Source organism: Pistacia vera, unplaced genomic scaffold (assembly GCF_008641045.1).
Source record: "Pistacia vera cultivar Batoury unplaced genomic scaffold, PisVer_v2 Contig591, whole genome shotgun sequence".
Classification (NCBI taxonomy): domain Eukaryota; kingdom Viridiplantae; phylum Streptophyta; class Magnoliopsida; order Sapindales; family Anacardiaceae; genus Pistacia; species Pistacia vera.
The window spans coordinates 633,789-659,576 of NW_022196436.1; the positions used below are offsets into that span (position 1 = coordinate 633,789).

The 25,788-nt window shown below is 33.9% G+C and overlaps 3 protein-coding genes and 1 non-coding gene across 4 annotated transcripts; all 4 read left to right on the forward strand.

Moving 5' to 3' along the window:
• The first annotated feature begins 5,658 nt into the window (after positions 1-5,658).
• On the forward strand, positions 5,659-6,659 carry LOC116109960. The gene has a single exon (XM_031396201.1). It carries the CDS (start codon positions 5,828-5,830, stop codon positions 6,374-6,376), a length of 549 nt encoding a protein of 182 aa, XP_031252061.1. The 5' UTR covers positions 5,659-5,827; the 3' UTR covers positions 6,377-6,659.
• Positions 6,660-20,377: 13,718 nt separating this feature from the next.
• LOC116109963 (protein DMP2-like) lies at positions 20,378-21,353 on the forward strand. Its single transcript, XM_031396207.1, has one exon. The coding sequence runs from the start codon at positions 20,528-20,530 to the stop codon at positions 21,095-21,097; it is 570 nt and encodes a 189-aa protein (XP_031252067.1). The 5' UTR covers positions 20,378-20,527; the 3' UTR covers positions 21,098-21,353.
• A 1,408-nt stretch (positions 21,354-22,761) lies between these two features.
• On the forward strand, positions 22,762-23,277 carry LOC116109942 (protein DMP2-like). The gene has a single exon (XM_031396175.1). It carries the CDS (start codon positions 22,762-22,764, stop codon positions 23,275-23,277), a length of 516 nt encoding a protein of 171 aa, XP_031252035.1.
• Positions 23,278-24,068: 791 nt separating this feature from the next.
• TRNAA-UGC lies at positions 24,069-24,141 on the forward strand. Its single transcript has one exon. It is a non-coding gene; the product is annotated as a tRNA-Ala (tRNA).
• The last annotated feature ends 1,647 nt before the right edge of the window (positions 24,142-25,788 follow it).

Genomic DNA, 25,788 nt, shown 5'->3' on the forward strand with positions numbered 1-25,788 from the left:
AAAATTTTCATTTAAAAATCAAGTTTCAAATTGTCATGTTTTAGAGCCTAGTGTCACGACCAGCCTGCTTGCCCAAGCATGCTGCATGTTACTTACTGATTAAGTATACTTCAGGGTGAAGCAAACTTAAGAGCTAAGTTAACGACTCAGCAGCTAGGTTCAGCGATTAAGCACCTTCGTTTCCAAGGTTGCTCCAATGCTCGCCACCCACGAGTTTCGTTTCCAAGGCTGCACCAATGCTCGACACCCATGTAGCTTAGTCACATTTAATTTGAGGAGCTTGAGCCTATAAATAGCCAACTCTACCATGTAAATTTCATAACTTGAATTCCATCAAATACAGAGTTTAGATTTTCTCTACATTTCTCTATCGTTTACATACTATTGAGCCTGTGAGTTTGTGTGAGCGTTAGGCTGCTTAACTCATTTCCGACGAGTTAAGGCCGCACGAACTTAGCAAAGAAGTTAAGTGCGTGACACTAGGGATCAAACATTAGCAGGTCAAACTTGAAGGTGAAATAATTTTAAGCCTTTTCATGGGCTAACGTTTTTAAGGACCATTTCTTATAAATACAATATTTGCAAAAGTTAGCATACTTTACGTATATAACTTTTTGTTGTGTGCAGCACAAAAGGATAGAACACAATTACAATGGCTTCTCCTATTTTAAGGTGTTGATGCCATAAATGAAAAGAGGTTGAGGAGGCTGTTTCCGTGACGCTTCAGCTTTGAATTTCAGTGTTCAGGAACCAGTGGATGGCGTTGTCCAACAGAGGTAGAGTGTAAAAGTTCTGGGCCTCATAATGGTACCTCAAAACAGTTCTAAACGGCCCAAAAACAAAAAACAATCAATGGCTTGTGGGCTCTAGCTCTGTAGTTTGTCTGCTTCCATACGCAGATGTTTGATGACTGACTGTCATTGACTGCGACTGGTATATAAAGGAAGAAGGAAGTCATTGGATTCCATCTGAAGAGGCCCTACATCAAGTTAATGTGATATTGTTTGTGGTTGTTGTTTTTCAATCGGTCATCATTTTATTTATTTAATTTCATGTGTCTAATAAGCATCATACATTGTAAAAGATCTTGGACTGGACACCCAACACCACTCAACTCATACGTAAAATCATTATCAAGTTATTCCTGTCCCTGCACAACCCAATGAACCAGGCACCTATTTCATTCACAGAAAAAAAAAATCTCAGAAAAGCTTTATATTAATCTAGGTTAAGTTCAGTTTTTTTTTTTTTTTTTTTTCATATGACCAAGGATGTCCAAGTAGTCTGCATGCACCTCAACTAATCTTCCAAGACCTTGAAGTAAACGATCGGATAAATCTCCTATTAGTGGTTACTCCTATTAGTGTTTGGGAAGACTCAAACTCAAGAACGCATGTTTGACCCTTTTACTCTTTTATCATAGACTACCAAGTGGTGGTTTTTAAATTCAGTTCTTTAGGAATAGGATCTAATCAAATCAGAAATATGGGTTATTTTAATCTCATACAATCTTCATTTATGAATTATTTGCAAGAATTAGCAGTTGATTTATTGAAGAATTGCATAAGTAAAGCAAGTGTTTATTAAAATAAAGGACATTATGCAGAAACAGTATCTGAATATTATGTTTGCCAATACAGTAAGGGACATCTTTGTGTGGCACATCCTGGCAGTGTTAAGGTTTGTCGTGATCATGAACAAGCTTTCTGATTCCACTGTTTAAATTACAAAGAATTTCCAGGTTCCTTCAGCTTTCCCATCTTCACCTATGATTAAATTAGTAGCCATTCAAATTTGACTTAACACAACTTCTTTCTTACTTCATTCCTTTTTCTTTAATCTTTACCGATACGCCAGACGTGTTCCTTCCTTCTACTTTCATATTATTTGGTCAATTTTTGTGACCTGGACCCGAGTAGGCAAAGAAACAACTTGAGAAACAAGTGAAGGGTCCTGGAAAATTAGGCATATTCAACGAAAATGGCAGGTCAACTAATACTAACACTACATAAATGTAGTAAGTTGGAATGACATTTTGACCCTCAATTTATCGCGAAAAGACATTACTCCCATTTTTTTTTTTTTTATCAAAAATGCTTGAATCAGTTTACGTATACCTCAAATAATCTTTTAAGATTCTAGAACTGTCGGCCCTATAAAAGCCCAGATGCCACTTGTCACCATTATTAGTGTCTGAAGGATATTTCTCCCTTTTGATTTTGAAAACACTCAATGTTATCTCAAAGTTAGTCTCGGTTCATCTCATTTTCTATTTGTCTTGGTTTGACCACTAAAATTCTAGTTTTAAATCACTATAAGAAGAATAAATATTTTTAAAATTAATTAATAAAAAAATTATGGAAAATATCAATTGGAACAAATTAAGAGAATAATCAAATCTAAAGAAAATTAGTCCTAAAAAGTTCATCCAAAATCATAAATTTATGCCAAGTTAATCAAAATTTTAACCAAAATCCTGATACTCAATTAATCAAAACAAATTCTAAATTAATTTTCTGACTATATATGTGAGCGAATTGATGAGATAACCCTTTTACGATTAAGTTTATAACCTTAATTTAAAAAATGAGGGTAATATAGATATTTAATAAACTAATAGGGGAAAAAAAATTTATGATAAGATTGGGCAAGCACATTTTTCATTAATAATTAAACAGCATTACTAGTCTTACAAAGAAGCCTACAAAGGAGACATACAAAGTTAACCTACACCCTTCATCTTCATCATTTCTCCCTCTCTCTCTTTCTCTTTTTCCGTTTTTTCTTTGTTTTTTCCTTCACTTTGTAAGCTTCTTTGTAGACTTCTTTGTAAGGATAGATTTATTGATAATTAAAAGGCATATACTTTTACAAAGCTTCCATGATTCTCATTTCCCACATCAACTTTAACTTTAGTGGTTTAATCAATTTATTACAGGAGGTGAGATGTTTCCATGACACTTTCCCAATGTATTTATTTATTAAGATAAAGAGTAGAATAGAAGACAACACTACAACTGCATTATTGCTTCCTTACAAACTTCCAATTAAATACTTTTTTTTTTTTTTTTATAAAGAAAATAAAGAATTGGGCCCCATATTCTATCAAAAGTTTACAAGATTTGTTTCCTCCTCCCCTTTATTTTCTTAGGTGGGGACCGATTAATCAAGGTCCGCTCATATTACTTTCCTATCACTTTAAAAAGTAAATGATTTTTATCTTTAATAAGTGGACTTATTTATCTTCATTTTATTTTTATGTCATATAATTAATTATTTAAAAAATTAATTTTACTAATTCAAACATATATTCTAAATAAGATATTATTATATATAAAATTTAATTAAAATAATTATTTTAAAAGGGTATTACCATTCAGCCTTTTGCTGTTAAAGTAAACGTTTTCGAATTGATAATAACCATGTTTTAAAACCTGACCCGGCCCGGCCCGGCCGGTTGAACCAGTTCGACTGGGAATCAATGGCTAGACCGGGTTGGTTCATGTTAAAAACCGAAATTAGAAATTGATCCACTTCCACCCGTAATTGAACTGGTTTTTTCCAACGAACCACCGATCCAATCGGTTTAACCCGGGTTTGCTATGATAAAATATTAACAAATAATTAAAAATTAAAAGTAACCATTTTTAGCTTTTCTCTTCTCTCTTCCCCATTTTTATTCGACAAAACCAACACCAGTGGAGAAGAAAATTAAAAAAAAAACCATTAAAAATTAAAATATGCATTTTTTTTATTTTTTGTTTTTTGCTGATGTCATGCATGATGTCATAGTCTGACCCGCCAGTCGGACCTTTCCACACGTAAAACCCGTGACTTGATGGCTTGGCCAGATTACCCCCGGGTCAGGTTTTAGAACCTTGATAATAACTATTATTTTAAATGATATATCCATATCATCGGGCAACTCATCACTTTAAAATTTGAATATGAAATTTAACAGATATCTTGAGAGACGTATTATTATTTTAATATATGATATTATTTAGACTTAGTATTGATTTATATATAAGTATTAAAAATTGGAAAGACTTGGTACAATTTTTTACTAATTATTTAGGTTTGTTTCATGACTTGGGAAAATGTTGTTGGTTCAATATTCAAAAGATTCAATGTCGATTTGTTAGTATTAAAATTAAGAAACGTATCTAACCTAAAGATTTGCTTAATGTCGAGCGTTATCTTTAGGTGGGGCTTCAAATTAAAAAATATATATATATAGTTTACAAACAAAAATGTACATGTCTCCATTAAAGTAGCATAATTTATTAAGTTATAATCCTTCACTAATCCAACACAATACACGTATGCAAACTCTATTCTAGTGTCACAATCATCTTTCATTATTTTTTTCTTTTAAATACTTAATTAAAAGAACGTACAATAATGAGTGAAATGAAATGCAAGATTGCAATTCTTTTTTAAAGCAAGGAACGATTCAAACAAAATAAATTATATATTAATTTAATAACAATGATACCTTAAGCACTAAATCATTACACTAATTAAAGTATTGATTAATTTTAAATTACCCAATCAAATTCATAATATAAACTTATATCAACCATGACTTTTATTAATACTCATTATTGTAAATAATAGTGTTGATGCTTTATTTTGACACCAAATATTCGCACGTGAGAAATGCTAAGCGAGCTTAGAAATCACATATCATTATGGAAATATTTAATTCAGTAAAGGGTGAAGAATAATGTTTAAAGTGGTTTGGATGCTCAAAAACGAATTCTACGTAACTGAGTTATAGCTTAGAGAATGCAAGAGAGAGAGAGAGAGAGAGAGGATGCTATTTTATAGTGAAATTAGTCAATCTCGCAAATGAGAGAGAAAACCTCTATTTATAATGAGACTAATCAAGGTAATGATTACTGAATTTACAAGTGGTTGTAATACAGTACAAATCCTTCTCTGTGTCATTGCTCCTACCCGAATAATTTTTTTGACTTGTGCAGGGATCAAACACGGGAATGGTTTCCAGTCATTCGTGAATATGGTGTTACCACTGTATTGATAGGAGCATGCCAATCACTATGTGCCCACATGAATTACCATGAAATCTTCTTAAGTTGACCATCCTAGAACTTGTGTCAGCCATACTTTTTCAGCATAAATAGTGTTATTGATAAATTGTTTTGGAAAGTAGTTTTTAATTTCTATAAACACCTACTTAAACCGTCCTTACTATGAACCCCAACCACAATCAAATGTACACGTCACTCCTACCCCGAATTTCAAAATCCAAGCTACCCCTACGCCACTTGTGGACCCCCCTACCAAATAATAATTTCCTTTCCTAACCCGAACCGACAACAAACCCTCCTCGTCCAACGCGGTACTCCATTATTCAAAAAGCGGACAGCCAATTAACGGAGAGCTAACGCCTAACGGTTTCCGTGTAGACTTTTCCACGTAGGTCCCACACAAAAACGCACAAAGACCAGTCAGGTAAAGGCCATCAGCTACTTGTCTTTTAATCAAACCAGCGGCCGGTCGGCCGGGCCATCCTGTCAGACCGGCCCCACTTTCACGCGGTCGGTGCCAGCTGTCCCTACAATTTTATCTCTCTCTTCTCCCCCCTATATATATCATCACAAACACACCATCCCAACTGCAAAACACAGCAGATAGATAAAACTTGAAAAAAAAAAAAAAAAAAAAAAAACCTCTCTTCCTTAGCTTTGAAGAAGAAGAGGTGAAAACAGCTAGGAAGTAAGGAAGAAAAGAGATTCAAAAGTCTTTTTATAGATTTTCAGATTTCTTTCTATTTTGTTTCTTTTTTAACTTTTAAATTATGGGGACTGAAATTTTACGGCCTCAGGATTGTTTGATCGAACGGATAAGAGTTCCTCCGGCGGGTTTGTATTCTCGTCGAAGAAACTATGGATATTTTAACCCTAATTATTCCAGCAACAGCAACACGAGACCGAACTGGAAACCAGCGGTTCGACATGAGAAACCGGACCAGAGACGACAGCGGGCTCAATCGGAGCCGTCGATGTCGAAGAGATCGACGTCGGTTTCAGATGATTCGAAAATGATGATCAAGAGGTCGAACTCTGATGATCGGAAGACGGTGAGAAGTAGTGAAAATAAGAATGATCTGCTGGCAGAGAAGGTGATGATCTTAAGACGTGGAGAGTCGCTAGATTCCAAGATCAAGAAGGAAGGTACGGTGGCACCGCGAAGGATGACCGGTAAGTGTGACGTTTATGCCGGATCGGCTTTCGCGGTGTCTCCGGAGCCGAGTTCGCTTCCTTTGCCGTCGTTTTTTAAGAAACAGATCTCAGTTGATGACTCAGCAACCCGAGACATCAAGCGTTTGCTTCGGCTTGAATTATGAGATCCAGCTCTCGTGTCGAGCCGGATCCGACACTTGATTTTAACTTTTAATTTCGTCTCCGTCAATTCTTCCTTGGATTTTCAAGGTCCGAAATTCCCGATATTTTTTTAAACGGGAAGGAGAAGATCTGAAGTACAAGGTAAAAAAACGGAGGCGAATTAGTCGATATGTGGAAATATGGGGTAAAATTAGGAGGTTTGATTTGATGGGGGGCGCTGTAAAATGGAAGAAAAGTGAAGAAGAGGGGGTTGAATGTAATATTGGTAAAAAAAAAAAAAAAAAATAGTGTTTGGGCATGTGATTAGTGTGGGCTGTGAAATGTTGTTGTCTGCTCTGTTGTGAATTAAAAATTGCTAAGAGATTTGTAACTAATCTCCTTTTGTATTGTAAGGTAAGAAGATAAAAATTAGGGAAAAAAATCGAGCAGATGAGAGTTGATATTATCTGAGTTTCCCTTTTGTTTTAGAAATGTTTCATGGGTTTTCATTATTTTCTGTTTGTAGATGGTGTATACTGATGATGTATCTTCAGTTCCTGGGTTTCGCAGCTCAGTCTTCTACATTCCAAGTGATTCCACTTTTAATTAACAAGAAGAAATTGAAAACTTTTATCCTGCAAATGGAGAAATTGTATGTTGATTTATGTGTTTGAAATTTTTGGTTTGAATTATCTGTTGAAGGTTTTTATGTGGCAGGAAATGGAGGAGGATTGTATAGGTAAGGTAAGGTAAGAAGAGGTGGTTACGTCAGTGGGTGTGAAATTTTGTCAACAACTTTGTGTGTGTGTGTGTGTGTGTGTGTGTGTGTGACTGGGTGTCTGGTCAGTTTTACAACAACCGAGATGAATCAACTAGGACCTCTTGTACGACTTGACTACCCAATGGATGGTTAACAACTGGTGAGTGATGCATTTAATTTAGATAGATACGTGTAGGTTTGTGATGTTGGAGAGTGGGGTGCTTTGAATTTATCACCCTTTATTTTGTTTGGTTTTATTGGTTAGGTCTCTGTTCATATAAAATGTCAAAAAGAAAAGAAAGGAAAGGAAAGGAAAGCCATGACCGTGAAGCGTTATAAAAGATGTGTTTTTTTTTTATCCTCAGAGGAAGGTTTGTTATTTTTATTGATTTTTTTGGATTATCTATCACATGTGATTTACTCTAGAATATTAAATTTATAAATCCTAAGAATTAATTGATATGTTCATAAATTGATCCGGTCTCGAAAAAGAAAAAAAGGCGTGGCTTTTAAACCATTTACCATGCCAAATGGACATAATAACATATGTACGGACTACGCATCTCTAACTTGAGGACATTTGTGTCTTGTCTTGGCAATAAATTATAGGTTTCATGCGCTGTGGATGGTTATAAATTTAGCCTATTTCATTCACCTGTACACATAACAATGGAGAGAGCCTTCTTATTTCAGTCTTTTTTATTTTATTCTCCTACTAGTTTATTTGATCTCAATAAGTATACTATATGGTTGCCATAAAATGGATATTCCATATTAAAAAATACGATTAGTTCCTAACAATAATATATTTGTTAGAATTGTTTCTTGAATTAACGAATTGACTTTATTTCTTTATACATATTGCTAATGTTGCTACATTTTGCTATTAATGACTTAATTGCATTACATATTTATTTTTCTTAGTTGTATTATATTACTTGAGACACAAGAAATTATAGAAAGCTGAAGTTTGTAAATAGAAATGATAAATGAACCTTGAGTTCTAAGAATCAATTTTCAATCATGAATTTGAAGTTTTTAATTTAAAATTTTGATTTTTGTTTTAGAGTATGAAGTTTCAAATGTCAGAACCTGGAGTCTTGATTGTGCCTTTGATATATGGATTCAAAACTTGAAGTTTTAAGTACTGAAATATAACTTCTAACTTAAAGTTCATAAATAATAGTAATTAAAGGCCTAAAGTCTAAAGAACTCAAAATTTAGGACTTGAAGTTTTAATTTTCAAAATTATGATATCATAACCTGAAGTTCTAACTCTAATTGTTGCTTTCCTTTCATTACAGCCAATTTATTGTTATTATTGTCATTTTATTATTCTTTAATCTTTATGCAATTTATCTTTCCTTTATAATTATCGCATTTTATATTTATATTTTTTATTATTGTTTTTGGATGCCAGAATGCCTGTTATGACATGCATCTACAAGACGCAAATTCTAGAGAGAAAATTACTTATGCCTATAGGATAAAGTAAAGTCCTAAATTTTTTTCTACCACCTAAAATGAATTTTAGGAGCTAAATTTCTCTAGATATAAAACTCGTTGATCTTATAAAAGAACAAAATGACCATTGAAAGGAGATGTTCTCCCTAAAACTCAAGACACGTTCTTAAAACAAACATTGGTTGGTACTTATTCCAATCATTTCGAGATTCTTATGCTTCATAAAGCCAACAGAGAATGCGTATAATTAAGATTTATCATCCATCATCGAGAATACATGCAAGTTACCATGCATCTTAGATACTCCTAGTCTCCTATCCAACCTGTCAAAACACACATCAGATAAAACTCGAAAAAAAAAAAAAAAAAAAAACCTCTCTTCCTTAGCTTTGAAGAAGAAGAGGTGAAAACAGCTAGGTAAGGAAGAAAAGAGATTCAAAAGTCTTTTAAGATTTTCAGATTTCTTTCTATTTTGTTTCTTTTTAACTTTTAAATTATGGGACTGAAATTTTACGGCCTCAGATTGTTTGATCGAACGGATAAAGTTCCTCCGGCGGGTTTGTATTCTCGTCGAGAAACTATGATATTTAACCCTATTATTCCAGCAACAGCAACACGAGACCGAACTGGAAACCCGGTTCGACTGAGAAACCGGACCAGAGACGACAGCGGGCTCAATCAGCCGTCGATGTCGAAGAGATCGACGTCGGTTTCAGATATTCGAAAATGATGATCAAGAGGTCGAACTCTGATGATCGAAGAGCGTGAGAAGTAGTGAAAATAAGAATGATCTGCTGGCAGAGAAGTGATGATTAATACGTGGAGTCGCTAGATTCTAAGATCAAGAAGGAAGTACGGTGGCACCGGGAAGGATGACCGGTAAGTGTGACGTTTATGCCGGATCGGCTTTCGCGGTGTCTCCGGACCGAGTTCGCTTCCTTTGCCGTCGTTTTTTAAGAAACAGATCTCAGTTGATGACTCAGCAACCCGAGACATCAAGCGTTTGCTTCGGCTGAATTATGAGATCCAGCTCTCGTGTCGGGCCGGATCCGACTGTTTCTTTATCACTTTAAAAAGTAAATGATTTTTATCTTTAATAAGTGGACTTATTTATCTTCATTTTATTTTTATGTCATATAATTAATTATTTAAAAAATTAATTTTACTAATTCAAACATATATTCTAAATAAGATATTATTATATATAAAATTTAATTAAAATAGTTATTTTAAAAGGGTATTACCATTTAGCCTTTTGCTGTTAAAGTAAACGTTTTCAAATTGATAATAACCATGTTTTAAAACCCGACCCGGCCCGGCCCGGCCGGTTGAACCAGTTCGACTGGGAATCAATGGCTAGACCGGGTTGGTTCATGTTAAAAACCGAAATTAGAAATTGATCCACTTCCACTCGCAATTGAATTGGTTTTTTCCAACGAACCACCGATCCAATCGGTTTAACCCGAGTTTGCTACGGTCAAATATTAACAAATAATTAAAAATTAAAAGTAACCATTTTTAGCTTTTCTCTTCTCTCTTCCCCATTTTTATTCGACAAAACCAACACCAGTGGAGAAGAAAATTAAAAAAAAAACCATTAAAAATTAAAATATGCATTTTTTTTATTTTTTGTTTTTTGCTGATGTCATGCATGATGTCATAGTCTGACCCGCCAGTCGGACCTTTCCACACGTAAAACCCGTGACTTGATGGCTTGGCCAGATTACCCCCGGGTCAGGTTTTAGAACCTTGATAATAACTATTATTTTAAATGATATATCCATATCATCGGGCAACTCATCACTTTAAAATTTGAATATGAAATTTATCAGATATCTTGAGATACGTATTATTATTTTAATATATGATATTATTTAGACTTAGTATTGATTTATATATAAGTATTAAAAATTGGAAAGACTTGGTACAATTTTTTACTAATTATTTAGGTTTGTTTCGTGACTTGGGAAAATGTTGTTGGTTCAATATTCAAAAGATTCAATGTCGATTTGTTAGTATTAAAATTAAGAAACGTATCTAGCCTAAAGATTTGCTTAATGTCAAGCATTATCTTTAGGTGGGGCTTCAAATGAAAAAATATATATATATAGTTTACAAACAAAAATGTACATGTCTCCATTAAAGTAGCATAATTTATTAAGTTATAATCCTTCACTAATCCAACACAATACATGTATGCAAACTCTATTCTATTGTCACAATCATCTTTCATTATTTTTTTCTTTTAAATACTTAATTAAAAGAACGTACAATAATGAGTGAAATGAAATGCAAGATTGCAATTCTTTTTTAAAGCAAGGAACGATTCAAACAAAATAAATTATACATTAATTTAATAACAATGATACTTTAAGCGCTAAATCATTACACTAATTAAAGTATTGATTAATTTTAAATTACCCAATCAAATTCATAATATAAACTTATATCAACCATGACTTTTATTAATACTCATTATTGTAAATAATAGTGTTGATGCTTTATTTTGACACCAAATATTCGCACGTGAGAAATGCTAAGCGAGCTTAGAAATCACATATCATTATGGAAATATTTAATTCAGTAAAGGGTGAAGAATAATGTTTAAAGTGGTTTGGATGCTCAAAAACGAATTCTACGTAACTGAGTTATAGCTTAGAGAATGCAAGAGAGAGAGAGAGAGAGAGAGGATGCTATTTTATAGTGAAATTAGTCAATCTCGCAAATGAGAGAGAAAACCTCTATTTATAATGAGACTAATCAAGGTAATGATTACTGAATTTACAAGTGAGTTGAATACAGTACAAATCCTTCTCTGTGTCCCATTGCTCACCTACCCGAATAATTTTTTTGACTTGTGCAGGGATCAAACACGTGAATGGTTTCCAGTCATTCGTGAATATGGTGTTTACCTACTGTATTGATAGGAGCATGCCACTCACTATGTGCCCACATCTGAATTACCATGAAATCTTCTTAAGTTTTGACCATCCTAGAACTTTGTGTCAGCCATACTTTTTCAAGCATAAATAGTGTTATTGATAAATTGTTTTTGGAAAGTAGTTTTTTAATTTCTATAAACACCTGACTTAAACCGTCCTTACTATGACTAAGAGCACACCCCAACCACAATCAAATGTACACGTCACTCCTACCCCCGAATTTCAAAATCCCAATGTTACCCCTACGCCACTTGTGGACCCCGCTACCAAATAATAATTTCCTTTCCTAACCCAGAAACCGACAACAAACCCTCCTCGTCCAACGCGGTTACTCCAATTATTCAAAACTCAGAAGCGGACAGCCAATAACGGAGAGCTAACGCCTAACGGTTTCCGTGTAGACTTTTCCACTGTAGGTCCCACACAAAACGCACAAAGACCCAGTCAGGTAAAGGTCATCAGCTACTTGTCTTTTTAATCAAACCAGCGGCCCGAGCCATCCTTGTTCAGACCGGCCCCACTTCTCACGCGGTCGGTGCCAGCTGTCCCTACAATTTTATCTCTCCTCTTCTCTCCCCCTATATATATCATCACAAACAACCTCCCAATCTGCAAAACACAGCAGATCAGATAAAACTTGAAAAAAAAAAAAAAAAAAAAAAACCTCCTCTTCTTAGCTTTGAAGAAGAAGAGGTGAAAACAGCAGGAAGTAAGGAAGAAAAGAGATTCAAAAGTCTTTTTATAGATTTTCAGATTTCTTTCTATTTTGTTCTTTTTTTACTTTAAATTATGGGGACTGAAATTTTACGGCCTCAGGATTGTTGATCGAACGGATAAGAGTTCCTCCGGCGGGTTTGTATTCTCGTCGAAGAAACTATGGATATTTTAACCCTAATTTTCCAGCAACAGCAACACGAGACCGAACTGGAAACCAGCGGTGTCGACATGAGAAACCGGACAGAGACGACAGCGGGCTCAATCAGAGCCGTCGATGTCGAAGAGATCGACGTGGTTTCAGATGATTCGAAAATGAGATCAAGAGGTCGAACTCTGATGATCGAAGACTGTGAGAAGTAGTGAAAATAAGATGACTGCTGGCGGAGAAGGTGATGATGTTGAGACGTGGAGAGTCGCTAGATTCCAAGATCAAGAAGGAAGGTACGGTGGCACCGGAAGGATGACGGGAGTGTGACGTTTATGCCGGATCGGCTTTCGCGGTGTCTCCGGAGCCGAGTTCGCTTCCTTTGCCGTCGTTTTTTAAGAAACAGATCTCAGTTGATGACTCAGCAACCCGAGACATCAAGCGTTGCTTCGGCGAATTATGAGATCCAGCTTCGTGTCGCGGATCCGACTTGATTTTAACTTTTAATTTCGTCTCCGTCAATTCTTCTGGATTTTCAAGGTCCGAAATTCCCGATATTTTTTTAAACGGGAAGGAGAAGATCTGAAGTACAAGGGAAAAAAACGGAGGCGAATAGTCGATATGTGGAAATATGGGGTAAAATTAGGAGGTTTGATTTGAGGGGGCGTGTAAAATGGAAGAAAAGTGAAGAAGAGGGGGTTGAATGTAATATGGTAAAAAAAAAAATAGTGTTTGGGAAGTGTGGCTGTGAAATGTTGTTGTCTGCTCTGTTGTGAATTAAAATTGCTAAGAGATTGTAAATAATCTCCTTTTGTATTGTAAGGTAAGAAGATAAAATTAGGGAAAAAAAACGAGCAGTGAGAGTTGATATTATCTGAGTTCCCTTTGTTTTAGAAATTGTTCATGGGTTTTCATTATTTTTGTTGTAGATAGTGTATACTGATGATGTATCTTCAGTTCCTGGGTTTCGCAGCTCAGTCTTTACATTCCAAGTGATTCCACTTTAATTAACAAGAAGAAATTGAAAACTTTTATCCTGCAAATGGAGAAATCGTATGTTGATTTATGTGTTTGAAATTTTTGGTTTGAATTATCTGTTGAAGGTTTTAGTGGCAGGAAATGGAGGAGGATTGTTTTTGGTAGGAAGGCAAGAAGAGGGCTGGGGGTGGTACGTGAGGGGTGTGAAATTTTGTCAACAACTTTTTGTTTGTGTGTGTGACTGGGTGTCTGGTCAGTTTTACAACAACCGAGATGAATCACTAGGATCTCTTGTGCCGGATGGCTAACAACTGTGAGTGAGCATTAATTTAGGTAGATACGTGTAGGTTTGTGATGGTGGAGAGTGGGGTGCTTTGAATTTATCACCTTTATTTGTTGGTTTTATTGGTTAGGTCTGTTTATATAAAATGTTAAAAAGAAAGGAAAGGAAAGAAAGAAAGCCATGACCATGACCATGAGAGACAAGTGTTATAAAAGACGTTTTATTAACAAGTTTGTTATTTTATTATTTTTTTTTTTTGTTTAACCTTATTTGGATATTTATCATATGTGATATCTTATAATATTATAATTTATAGATTTAAAAATCTTAAAGATTAATTGAAATGTTCGTAAATTAATCTATTTACCATGCCAAATGGATATATGGACTACGCATCTCTACTTGAGGACATTTATGTCTTGTCTTGGCAATAATTATAGGTTTCATGCGGTGTGGATGTTATAAATTTAGCCTATTTCATTCACCTGTACACATAACAATGGAGAGAGCCTCTTATTTCAGTCTTTTATTTTATTCTTTTACTGTTTTTTATCATAGTTAACACTAAAATTATCATATATCACATGAGAACGGTTTATCATTCAATTATTATACATTCAATGGATATTCCATATTAAAAATACGATTAGTTCTAACAATAATATATTTGAGAATGTTTTTGAATAACTAATTGACTTATTTTTTATACATTTGCTAATGTTGCTAATTTTGCTATTAATGACTTAATTGCATTACATATTATTTTTCTGAGTTGTATTATATTACTTGAGACACAAGAAATTATGGAAACCTGAAGTTTTTAAATAGAAATGATAAACGAAAATTGAGTTCTAAGAATCAATTTTCAATCATGAATTTGAAGTTTTAATTAAAATTTTGTTTTGTTTTAGAGTATGAAGTTTCAAATGTCAGAACCTGAAGTCTTGATATATGGATTCAAACTTGAAGTTTTAGGAACTGAAATATAATTCCAACTTGAAGTTCATAAATAATAGTAATTAAAGGCCTAAAGTCTAAAGAAATCAAAATTTAGGACTTGAAGTTTAAGTTTCAAAATTATGATATCATAACCGAAGTTCTAACTCTAATTGTTGCTTTCCTTTATTACAGCCAATTTTGTTATATGTCATTTTATTATTCTTTAATCTTTATGCAATTTATCTTCCTTATAATTATCGCATTTATATTTATATTTTTTATTATTGTTTTTGGTGCCAGAATGCCTGTTATGACATGCATCTACAAGACGCAAATCTAGAGAGAAAATTACTTTGCCTATAGGATAAAGTAAAGTCCAAATTTTTTCTACCACCTAAAATGAATTTTAGGAGAGCAATTTCTCTAGATATAAAACTCTTGATCTTATAAAAGAACAAAATGACCATTGAAAGGAGATGTTCTCCCTAAAACTCAAGACACGTTCTTAAAACAAACATTGGTTGGTACTTATTCCAATCATTTCGAGATTCTTATGCTTCATAAAGCCAACCGAGAATGCGATTAATTAAGATTTATCATCCATCATCAGAATACATGCAAGTTACCATGCACCTAGATACTCCTAGTCTCTACAATATAAATGAATACAATACATCATATTTGTTAATCAGAGGAGGATATATAAAAAAAGACATAATTAAATATATTTCACTAAGTTCTTTTACACTCACGAACTCGAGCAGAGTCGAGAGATTTATGTCAAACAAAACTTTAGTGATAATCTTGCAAATTATCCACTAAGATCTTACCGACATTAACATTTAAAAATTTAGTATATGACATTGGTATGCAAGACTTAAAGTAACTAAGTTAATTTTGCTATTATGAGGAGAGCATTAATTAGGGAGAGCATCGATTAGGGGAGTTTGGAATGACTATTGTATTGGACATATAGGCACTATACATTTTTCCCTTGACCATGTTTTGTCCCATTAGCTTCCGACAAGGTTTTAATGAAGTAGTAGAAGCACGCCAACACTATTTTTCAGTTCATTATAGAATTAATCTTTGCTAGGTTTTGTTATGAGTTTTTCTTGAGTAAGGTTAGATAATTTCGGTAAATGATGGAAATCTAAGGGAAAGTGTTATAAAAGATGTGTTTTTCCAACCATTTGCCACCTTGCTTGCCAAATGAACATATGATCCATGCATCTCTAAATTGAAGACACTTGGTCTATTGGCAATGAATCATAGGTTTAAGTGGCTATGAATTGCACCATTTCATCCTCTTGTACACAATACAATTGAGAGAAAGTTATAAAGCTTTCATTTCTCCTCTCTTTATTATGCTCTTTTACTTTTCAATCACTATTAATTTATTTTATTACAATTACACCACTAAAATTATCACAAAAAGCAAGTTTTATGAAGAAAAAACTCAAATTTTTGAGTGAGATTATATTTCAATAACACTTGAAGTGAAGTGGTTTGAGATATAATAATGGTGAAGAGTAAGGGCATTAATCGATTTGAAAGCTACTAAAATAGACTCATTGAAGATTTTCTTATTATCGGACAATAAGAGTGCACGGATTGAGAGAAAAAGCATATAGTATTTAGAAAACTTTAAATGCTAAGTCTATGGTCATCTATCATCATACTCACTCACCTCAACATTCAATTATCTCTTAGCTGATACAATGGACCTAATATTTTGGATTTTAATCTGTCTCGGACCTGGCCCAATTAACATTTTAAACCCAATCCATGGAAATGCCAACTCAATGTACAAGGATATTCGAAAGAAATAAATCTTACAAGTATAATAACTAAATGAAATTAATTAACCAAACGGCTATGAAAGTCCGTTAAAAGGGTGAAATCTTATTGAACAATGGGAGTATCAGTACCAGATACATTCGACTACTTTCAAATTTCTCAGTAATCAAACGAATCAGCCTATCAATACAAACAAAAATACTACGAATCAATATGTTTATAACCCAATCTCACAACTTTCTATTACAATCCTAACGTAGTAGCAAAGTTGACATTACCACGTTAACTGATAACTTTGACTAAATATGAACGATCGTTTGTCTCTAGAGATGAACGGCCGTTTCTTAGGAATGAACGACCGTTCATTCATAAGGAACAACAATTTCTTATGAAGAGATAACCATTCTTTATAAAGGAACAATCGTTCATCCCTAAGAAATGATTGTTCGTGTCTACTCAAAGTCATTTAGTATCTTAGGTGTAGTGAGAGCTGACGTGACAGTTACCAACTTAACTGACACGTCGGGATTGAAAGAGAAGGTTATGAGATTAGGTAGTGGCATAATATTTCTCCAATACAAATAATTTACAAGCAAATAAACCATCATACTGATGTTTCCAGGTTATCAAAACTAGATCAACTTACTTTAATTTATAAGTGAAACCAAACATTCATATTAATTAATTAATTAATATAGTTTGCCTTGATTGGTAAGGCAGTTCCAATTCAAAAGAATTAGATAACCTTCACAAAATGAAATTGATTCAACACCCACATTCAAAGCACGGCATCCTTCTTTGTAAGTAATTTCCTTATCAGAAATGGCTGAATTCCTCCAGATTCAATGCAACAAGTATATAAGACTGGTAGCTGAACATCCATCTTCACGTTTGCCTTGGCATTCATCTCGTCTCAGTCTCACGAACATAAATGATGATTTCTACATTTATCTAACATAAATCAAACTAAAGAACAAGAAATGGGGTAGATCCTGATTGGATGCCTCATTCTAATTTTTTATTTCATGTTATGACTATATGAATTGATTAATTCGTTGGGGATGGAGGTTAAATGTACCTGGACTGGACTGGACAAGTAGAGTTCTTTCCGTAATCTGCTTGATGAGCATTTTAGTTTGTCAATTAGCAAACTGTTGACCATGAAATTGTCGTTTCCCGAAAACTTTAAAACATTAATCCATTTTTGGATTGATCCACCAGTCATTTGGTGTTAAAATATTTGATTATTCGTCAGTTATATGGCTTAGAGTTAGGCCAGAATCATCCTTTGTATTGTTTATTATAATTAGTTAAGTCTGCTAATACTTGGATATAAACAAGACTGGTAGATAAGCACGCATGCAGCAGAGCTTGAAGTCAAAACTGGATTCTATTCCTCTTTAATTTTGAACGTGCTTTGTATGCGAATTAAAGTGATTTTTTTACTATAATTAACTGAACCTAAACCAATGCATCCCACCATGATTTCTGTATTAATTATACGTAAAATTGTAGGCCCTGTACTAAAACTAATGCCAATTGCGAAATACAAATACGTATATTAGCTCAAGACTACTGCTTATTTTATTAATGTTTATAATTATATATACTATGTCGTTCACCTTGAAGAAGGTTATATCCAGGAAAAGGATTCTGGGCAAGTAAAACGTAGGCTGCTATTTATTTTTAAATGCCACGTGCGCCTTGACGGCTTCAATCTCAGTAAAGAGAAATCAATTTATTTGACCAATTTTTCAGGGTTACATTGAAGCTTAAACCCTATTTTTTTAAGAACGTTTAGATTTGACCATTCAATCAATTTCTTAGTCTTCAATAAACAAGCAACCCAACAAAGATTTTATTTGTCAAGTCACCTGCTTACCAAACAATCAAGTATACTGTTATGCCTACAAAATTAGGGATGACGTAAGTTTACATCAGTAATCACCAATTAGAGTTTAAGAAGGCTTTACGCCATCTAGAGTCTGCCACATCGGCCCAAGACAGAAAGAATATAGTTGTCACCAATTCAGCAATTCAAGTTTTGTCTGTGAATGAATTTGGTTTGCACATCAATCCAAATCCCATTTAATTTAAGGATATTTCCTAAATTATCAATCAATGGGACGCAAGGAATGATTTGTACGACACATACTCACTTGCAGACTTATAATCATTACCTTGAACTCAGCGGGTATAAATAGGCAGCTCCCCCAAACAAAATCAGGATCAGACACTTTGAATTCAATAAAACAAATAGCAAAGGCACCTTACGAGAAAGAGACTAACTTAATATTCTCTTTGAATACCAAATACTTGTAATTCAGTTCGCTGTTCGTGACCTCTTGTAACTTGACTAATCACCAAGAACACTCATATACAAGAAAACAGTGGATGTAGGAATCGTTTTAAGCATTTGAATCACTAAAAAAATTCTTATCGTCTCTTTTATATTAAGTCTTTGCATGCAACTTTGAAAACATTGACCTTTAATCAATCTCATAATTAGCCACGTGTAATTTTTAAAACCTTCTTAACACTTTGCACATAAAATGTCGTTGGTGTCAAAACCCAACATCAACATATACAAATAAGAGCTCTGTCTATTGCCTCTATAATTTGTTTATCATGACTTAAAGGTTTTTCTGAAATAATGTGGTTGTAGAAGATTTATGGGATGCTAAAAATGTGTTTTGTACATAAAAAAGGAAACAAATTAATAGTATGACTTAATGAATCTTAAGTGCTCGTCGATAGAGACCCTTAGGTATATTATTCAAAAGGTCTTGAATTTAAGTCTCTCCTCAGGTACTAATAGGGGTAACTGGAGCTCATATTCGACCGACTCTTATGCCAGAACGCTGGCTCACAGCCTATGAGAAGCTTCATCCTACGGCTGAAACTAATCAGCCAGTGCAGACCACCACTTGCACTTTTCAGACCCTCCCAGACGGCACGGTGGAAACCCGCTATGAGCGAGAAACACCTTCTACGGATACTCCTCCGTGTTTCTCCACATCCTTTGCAATGACTTCCGATTTTTTTAGGATCCCAATAGATTAGTTGAAGTGTGCGTAAACTGATCCGAACACTCCCAGTCATAAAAAAAAAGTGCTCGAATTCATTCGAACCCTATTCGACTTCAATCTCTATTTTCCTCTTTTTTTGGGCGAAATTGACTTGTCAAATAAATTCTAACATTCCAGCTAAAAGAATTTTTTTTAACCAAAAACAATCATTTGAGTTATCTTAAACAGTAGAGTATATATATGAATAATACTTTGACACCCAAAGTTGGTCAAATAGGTCAATTTCCGTTTTTCTACGAAACATTATATCTATATAGTATATACTGCGACAGATAATAAGATATATCACTTAACAAAAAAAAATGATAATAAGATATATCCTTGTATTTTGCTTAATTTGTACACTATAACGATCTTGCTAGGATTGAATCTTCATAAATATTTAGGTAGTTGATCTAAATTTATAAGTTTGAATATATTTTTTAAATCCCATACATGATAACCTTATTACAAGAGGCCTAGGGGTGGATTATTTAGTTGGTCGGACATAAGTTTTCTTCTAAATATCATATATCTGAAATAGTATTCAAAATTTTCTTCTGAATAGTATAATGTTATAAATGATAAGTTGATATGATAACGATTGATGTAATAACACAGTATTTGAAATGGAAAACTTGATATATATTCCATGTATAAATACGATTCTTAAAATTAAGTTATACAGAAAGAATAAATAAATAAAATACTTTAATTGAAGAAGTCGCTATAGAGAATTTGTTGTGTTGTTTCCAACTGTTATAATAACTAACACATTTATTTCAATAAAGAATTTAGACAAATTCAATCCTGCAAGCTTAAGCTTGGATTAGCATGAAGCCCACACCTTCCGTTAGAGTAAAAGCAAAACCATTCTCGCCTCCCCGATAAACTCCATTTTACGTAGAAGCAACCTCTTCCCCACTACTATTTACAAACTTTATGTATGCACATTCATCTCCATCTCTCTCTATAAATACTCGCTAAAACACTTTACGCTCAACTCATCAGAATATTTTCCCACTACTTAACGTTCTAGCTATAACCAAAGTCCAAAAAGATCAGTTCATCAACCAAGATGGTCTCTTCCTCCAGTTCTAATTCTATCTCCGATAAAACCTTCACAGGTCTTGGCAACCTTATCAAGCTCCTTCCAACAGGAACCGTCTTCGTGTTCCAATTCCTCAACCCAGTGTTAACCAATAATGGTAATTGCAGCACTGTGAACAAGTACCTAACCAGCTTTCTCATCGGCCTTTGCGGCTTGTCGTGCGCTTTATCTTGCTTCACGGACAGCTACAAAGGCAGCGATGGCAAGACTCACTATGGATTTGTGACCACCACGGGGCTTTGGCCCTCCACTAACGCGGGTTCGGTGGACTTGTCGAAATATAAGCTGCGGTTTGGTGACTTTGTCCATGCTTTCTTTTCCATCATCGTTTTCGGTGTGGTGTCTCTTTTGGACTCCAACACTGTGGAGTGCTTTTATCCTTCTTTTGAGTCCAGTGAGAAGATTTTGCTGATGGTGTTGCCTCCGGTTATTGGTGTCATTTCTGGTGGGGTGTTCATGGCGTTCCCTAACACTCGCCATGGAATTGGGTACCCTTCATCTTCTTCAAGTGACTCTTCTTCGGAGGATAAATCTTAGGCCATATTAATAATGCGTCTAAATTCAGTTTGGTTGGTCGCCGAGAAAGAATGAAAACCTTTGTCCCTTCTTTTAATTTTCCGAGAAAATTGTTCTTTTTTTTTTTTTTTTAATTTCCCTCTGTCAAATTAAATTTGTTTGATTTTTTTTTTTTTTCACTTGTCTGAACTTTGTATCATGATTAATTTATAAAGAATAGGAAAGAGTGTCATATATGTCTTGATTTTTTATAATGAAGTTCTTATTTCTTAACTTATTATATTGTGTATTAATCTGTCTAAATGTATTTATATAATGTTCCAGTGGCAACGAAAACATATTTCATGATTTAACCTTGAATATTAGAACAAATAATTATTGAAAGAATGAGTAGTGTAGACAGTTGATATAATTTGATCGCCATGAAAGAATTTTCTTTACCCAAATGACAATATTTTCTTTTAAAAGAACAACTCTACACACAATTTCAAGAATTTCCTGGAATAGAAATAGATGCACAACAAGCTTAATATACTATTTACCTTTAAGAGACAAGGTAAAACCCAATAACCTATGGCTTTTTGTTAGAAACTGAATTTGTCTCATATCATCAAATTGGTGGTTTATATATGTGGTTCGATTTTTTCCATCCTTAAACTAGCTTTTGACAATGAGTTTTACCTAAACTCATTTATCATGTATCAGAGTTTTTTACATACTTAATGTTTTCCTTATATTACCAAATAGAACATGAAAAATAATTTCTTTTGTTGAATATATATAATTTCTCTTCTCACTATATTTGGATGCTAAGTTCTCCTTGATTTAGTTAATTTAGGTTTTTAAATGCTTAATTTGAGTTAGTGGAAGAATGGAAACAAAATGATAACAACCTCAAGGTGTTGACATAACGGTCAAAGAAGTTTGTTCTCTTCATTGAGTTCCTGAGTTTAAATTTTGAGGCCACCTATTAAAATAATATTGTGGTTTACGTGGTTTTTTAGGTTTTTTTGAGTGTTCAATGGATCTTCAAGATTAGTTGAGGTATGTGTAAATTGATGCGAACACCTCTGTTACCAAAAACAAAAAAACAAAAAACAAAACGATAACCCTTTGTTCCATTAATATTTATTCAATTCATTGCAAGTATATGGTTTATAGATTCTCTTGAAGGTTTTCTTTGAAATTCTCAACTTTAATATTTCTCGTAATAGTTTTCTTGCAAGACATAAATTTCAACTGGCATATTACAAAATAGAGATCCTATGGATATATATAACGGTCTTTTCTTTTATGTCTGGTATATTATCCTTTTCTGAAAAGGGATAAGATAATCTATCAAATTGCTTGTGAAATTCGTCTTCTCTCTTTGTGATCAACCAGATTCTCAAAACTTAATTAAATAACCAAAAATGAAAATTACCTTCTGACTGGATATCTTTTTGCCTTTCATATTTTTCTGTTTTGAGTAGTTTAAAAGCTATCTAACTTCACATAAAGGTAACCCTTTTAATGTTTAAGATCCTTCTGGCCTGTAATTTTCTTTCCTTTTCTTTTTATACATTATTTGAAAGCAAATGCTCGAGTCTCTGCTTATATATATACAACCAACTCTCTCCTCATATATATTATCTCAATATTCTTTTGATATATTAATCTTTTCCTGCTAAATCCGTAAACCACAAATGGCCAAATTCACAGTATTTGCAAAACTCGTGAAGCTCCTCCCAACCGGGACAATCTTCACGTTCCTCTTCCTCTGTCCTCTCTTAACAAACGAAGGCAATTGCGACACCATCAACAAGTGCCTCGCCACCGTTCTGGTTTTCTTTTGTGGCTTCTCCTGCGTCTTCTCTTGCTTCACTGATAGTTACAGAGACAGTGATGGCCACATCCACTACGGGATCGTCACCACCACCGGCCTTTGGCCGCATAAACATCACTCTACATCGGCCAACTTGTCAAATTACAAGCTACGGTTTTCTGACTTCGTTCATGCTCTCATGTCAGCTGTCGTGTTCTCGGTTGTGGTTCTTTTGTATCCTGACATAGTTGAGTGCTTTTACTCTTTTTCTCAGAGGGCTTTGTTGGTGAAATGGTTGCCTTTTGTCACTGGTTTCGTTACCGTTATGTATTCATTTTTTCCGAACAATCGCCATGGACTCGGATACATTCCAAGTGATTATACTTTGCTTTCTTGATTTTCTCTACGAAGTTAATTATTATTTACGTTCATCTTGTCATCTTCTTTGTATCTGTTAAGTTTACATGTATGAAATTATTTTCATGGATTGAATTTGATTAAATTTGAACTGCTGGATTAGATTCATTCAACCATCTGAGCTAAACTTTATACTATGGTGTATAAAGGCAACCATTAACTTCGAGTGTGTTGTGAAGTCAACTAATGAGACCTGTGGGTCGTGTCCCCTACGACTATTGAGTCTTGGTTTTGTGCGAAGCTGTCGTCTTCGAGCGCATGTACAATTTCAAAAAAATATTTGAATTATGTTTGAGAGTTAATTTATACTTCTAAAATTTGTTATATTTTAGTAACTTGTTTTATTAACGTTTATTATAAATAAATATAATAATTTAATTTATATTTATTTCTTATGTGTGTGTGAATAATCTTTCATCAAATTTTTAAGAGATTACACAACGAAAAACAAATATTCGTGATTAATTAATAGCATATAAATAAAATTACACTACACAAAAAAACACGATACATCAAGTCTAACATAAAGAGCTGTAAAATTGTTTTATTAGCGGGTTATTATTATCATACACTCCAAAAGATGGTGAAACAAAAAAAGCACCTATGAGTTTCTAAAGTATATTATATACTCTCTGGGATTATCATTAATTTACTAAATATTAAAAACATTATGATAATACTTGTTTATAATTTAACCATCCAAATAGGACGAATAGTAGGCAATATTTATCTCCAGTTAATTATACAAAATTGTACAAAAATAAAACAAATGGGGATGTAGCTCAAATGGTAGAGCGCTCGCTTTGCATGCGAGAGGTACAGGGTTCGATCCCCTGCATCTCCACTTATCGCTTTTATAATTATTAGGTTAGTTTCAGTTAATTCTTTTATATTAGTTTATTTTCTTCAATTAAATCGTATTTAATAAATTTTGTGTTTTGAAATAATATAATTTTGATTTTGTATATGTACAGTTTATTGAATCCGGGTACTATATATTCACTTTTTTTACATTTATTGCCATCAAATAAATGATTAGTTCATAAACACACAGAATTATTAGTTCATAAGATTGGTAATGAATTATATATGCGTAATTTTGACACCAACGAAACGCACGTGTGAAATGTTGAGCTGACTCAGAAAACACACGTGAATGCAAGAAAAAAAATGAGAGTAAATGCAATAGGAACAGCTTTTAAAGTGGTTCGGATGCTAAGTTCTACGGCCACTGATGTTTGTATTAATGATAGAAGTCAGTTCGCGTTAGCGGACTGACTTACAAATGATAGTACAAGAGAGTGAATGCTATATATTCTTGCATTTACTCTTATTTTTTTTCTTGCATTCATGTGTGTCTTCTGAACCAGTTCAGCATTTCACACTTCCATTTTGTTGGTGTCAAAATCACGCATCAACAATATATAAACACGTTGATGTTATAATTGAACTTTTCCCGCTCCTAGTTCTTAAGACTACCATATGATCCTGTTTAATAGTGATTTTAATTTTTTACTCTCATTGTTTAGATTATCCATCAAAAAAACACATTTTCCTGCACGTAATTTTACTGTTGAAGCATAGCTTTCAGCATAATAATGAGTAATGACAACGTGCTTGACCAAACTCCAAGTCCAGTCATTCTCTACTTGCATGCTATTTTCATCTTAATACCAAGCATAGCCAACTAATTAAATGATTAAATTAGGTGCAATGACCAAATTTGGGGTTAACAATAGCAAAATGACAACATATATTAACTGCATCACAACTTGGCCACTTAGGCTCGTTTGGTACATATATTAGTTTTCCCAATAAAGTTAACACAAAATTTGTGTTCGCTTCACCTATTTTCAAAATACAATTATAAATTATTCAATTTCTTTTAAACCCCTTAAATTTATTAATTTAACTAAATAACCCCCAATTTTTTTTAAAAAAATTGACAAAAACACCATAGCAACCCAAATTTACCAGATTCCGGCCACCACTGCTAAAAGCTGGCCGGAATCTGGTGTAATGGCGCACTACCGGCTGAATCTGGCCGGTAGTGCGCCTATCTAGCATTTTCCGGCCAGACCCACAGTGGATCTGGCCGGAAAAGGCCAGATCTACGGTCAAAGATGTGGCTGTCAATGGCCAGATCTTTGGCCGTTGACAGTCGTCAATGACGGCCAAGATAGGGTCGTTGTTGACCATCAATGACGGTCGAATGCAGCCAGATCTGGCCATCAATGGCCAGATCTAGCCGTAGATTTGACTTTTTCCGGCTAGATCTACGATGGATCTGATCGGAAAAGGCCATATCGATATGGCTACTCCGACCACCCTTCGGCGGTGGTGGCCGGCTGTGTGTATTTAATGAGTGGGTTGTGGGTGTTTTTGTTAACTTTGAATATTTTATTATAGGGGTGTTTAGTAAATAAATAAATATATGAGGTATTTTTGTTAATTTTTAAAATTCTACATTATAATAGCCACCTAATTTAAC

Coding starts and splice junctions, on each gene's coding strand:
- LOC116109960 (XM_031396201.1), top strand. CDS start 5,828: ATGGGGACTGAAATTTTACGGCCTCAGGATTGTTTGATCGAACGGATA.
- LOC116109942 (XM_031396175.1), top strand. CDS start 22,762: ATGGCCAAATTCACAGTATTTGCAAAACTCGTGAAGCTCCTCCCAACC.
- LOC116109963 (XM_031396207.1), top strand. CDS start 20,528: ATGGTCTCTTCCTCCAGTTCTAATTCTATCTCCGATAAAACCTTCACA.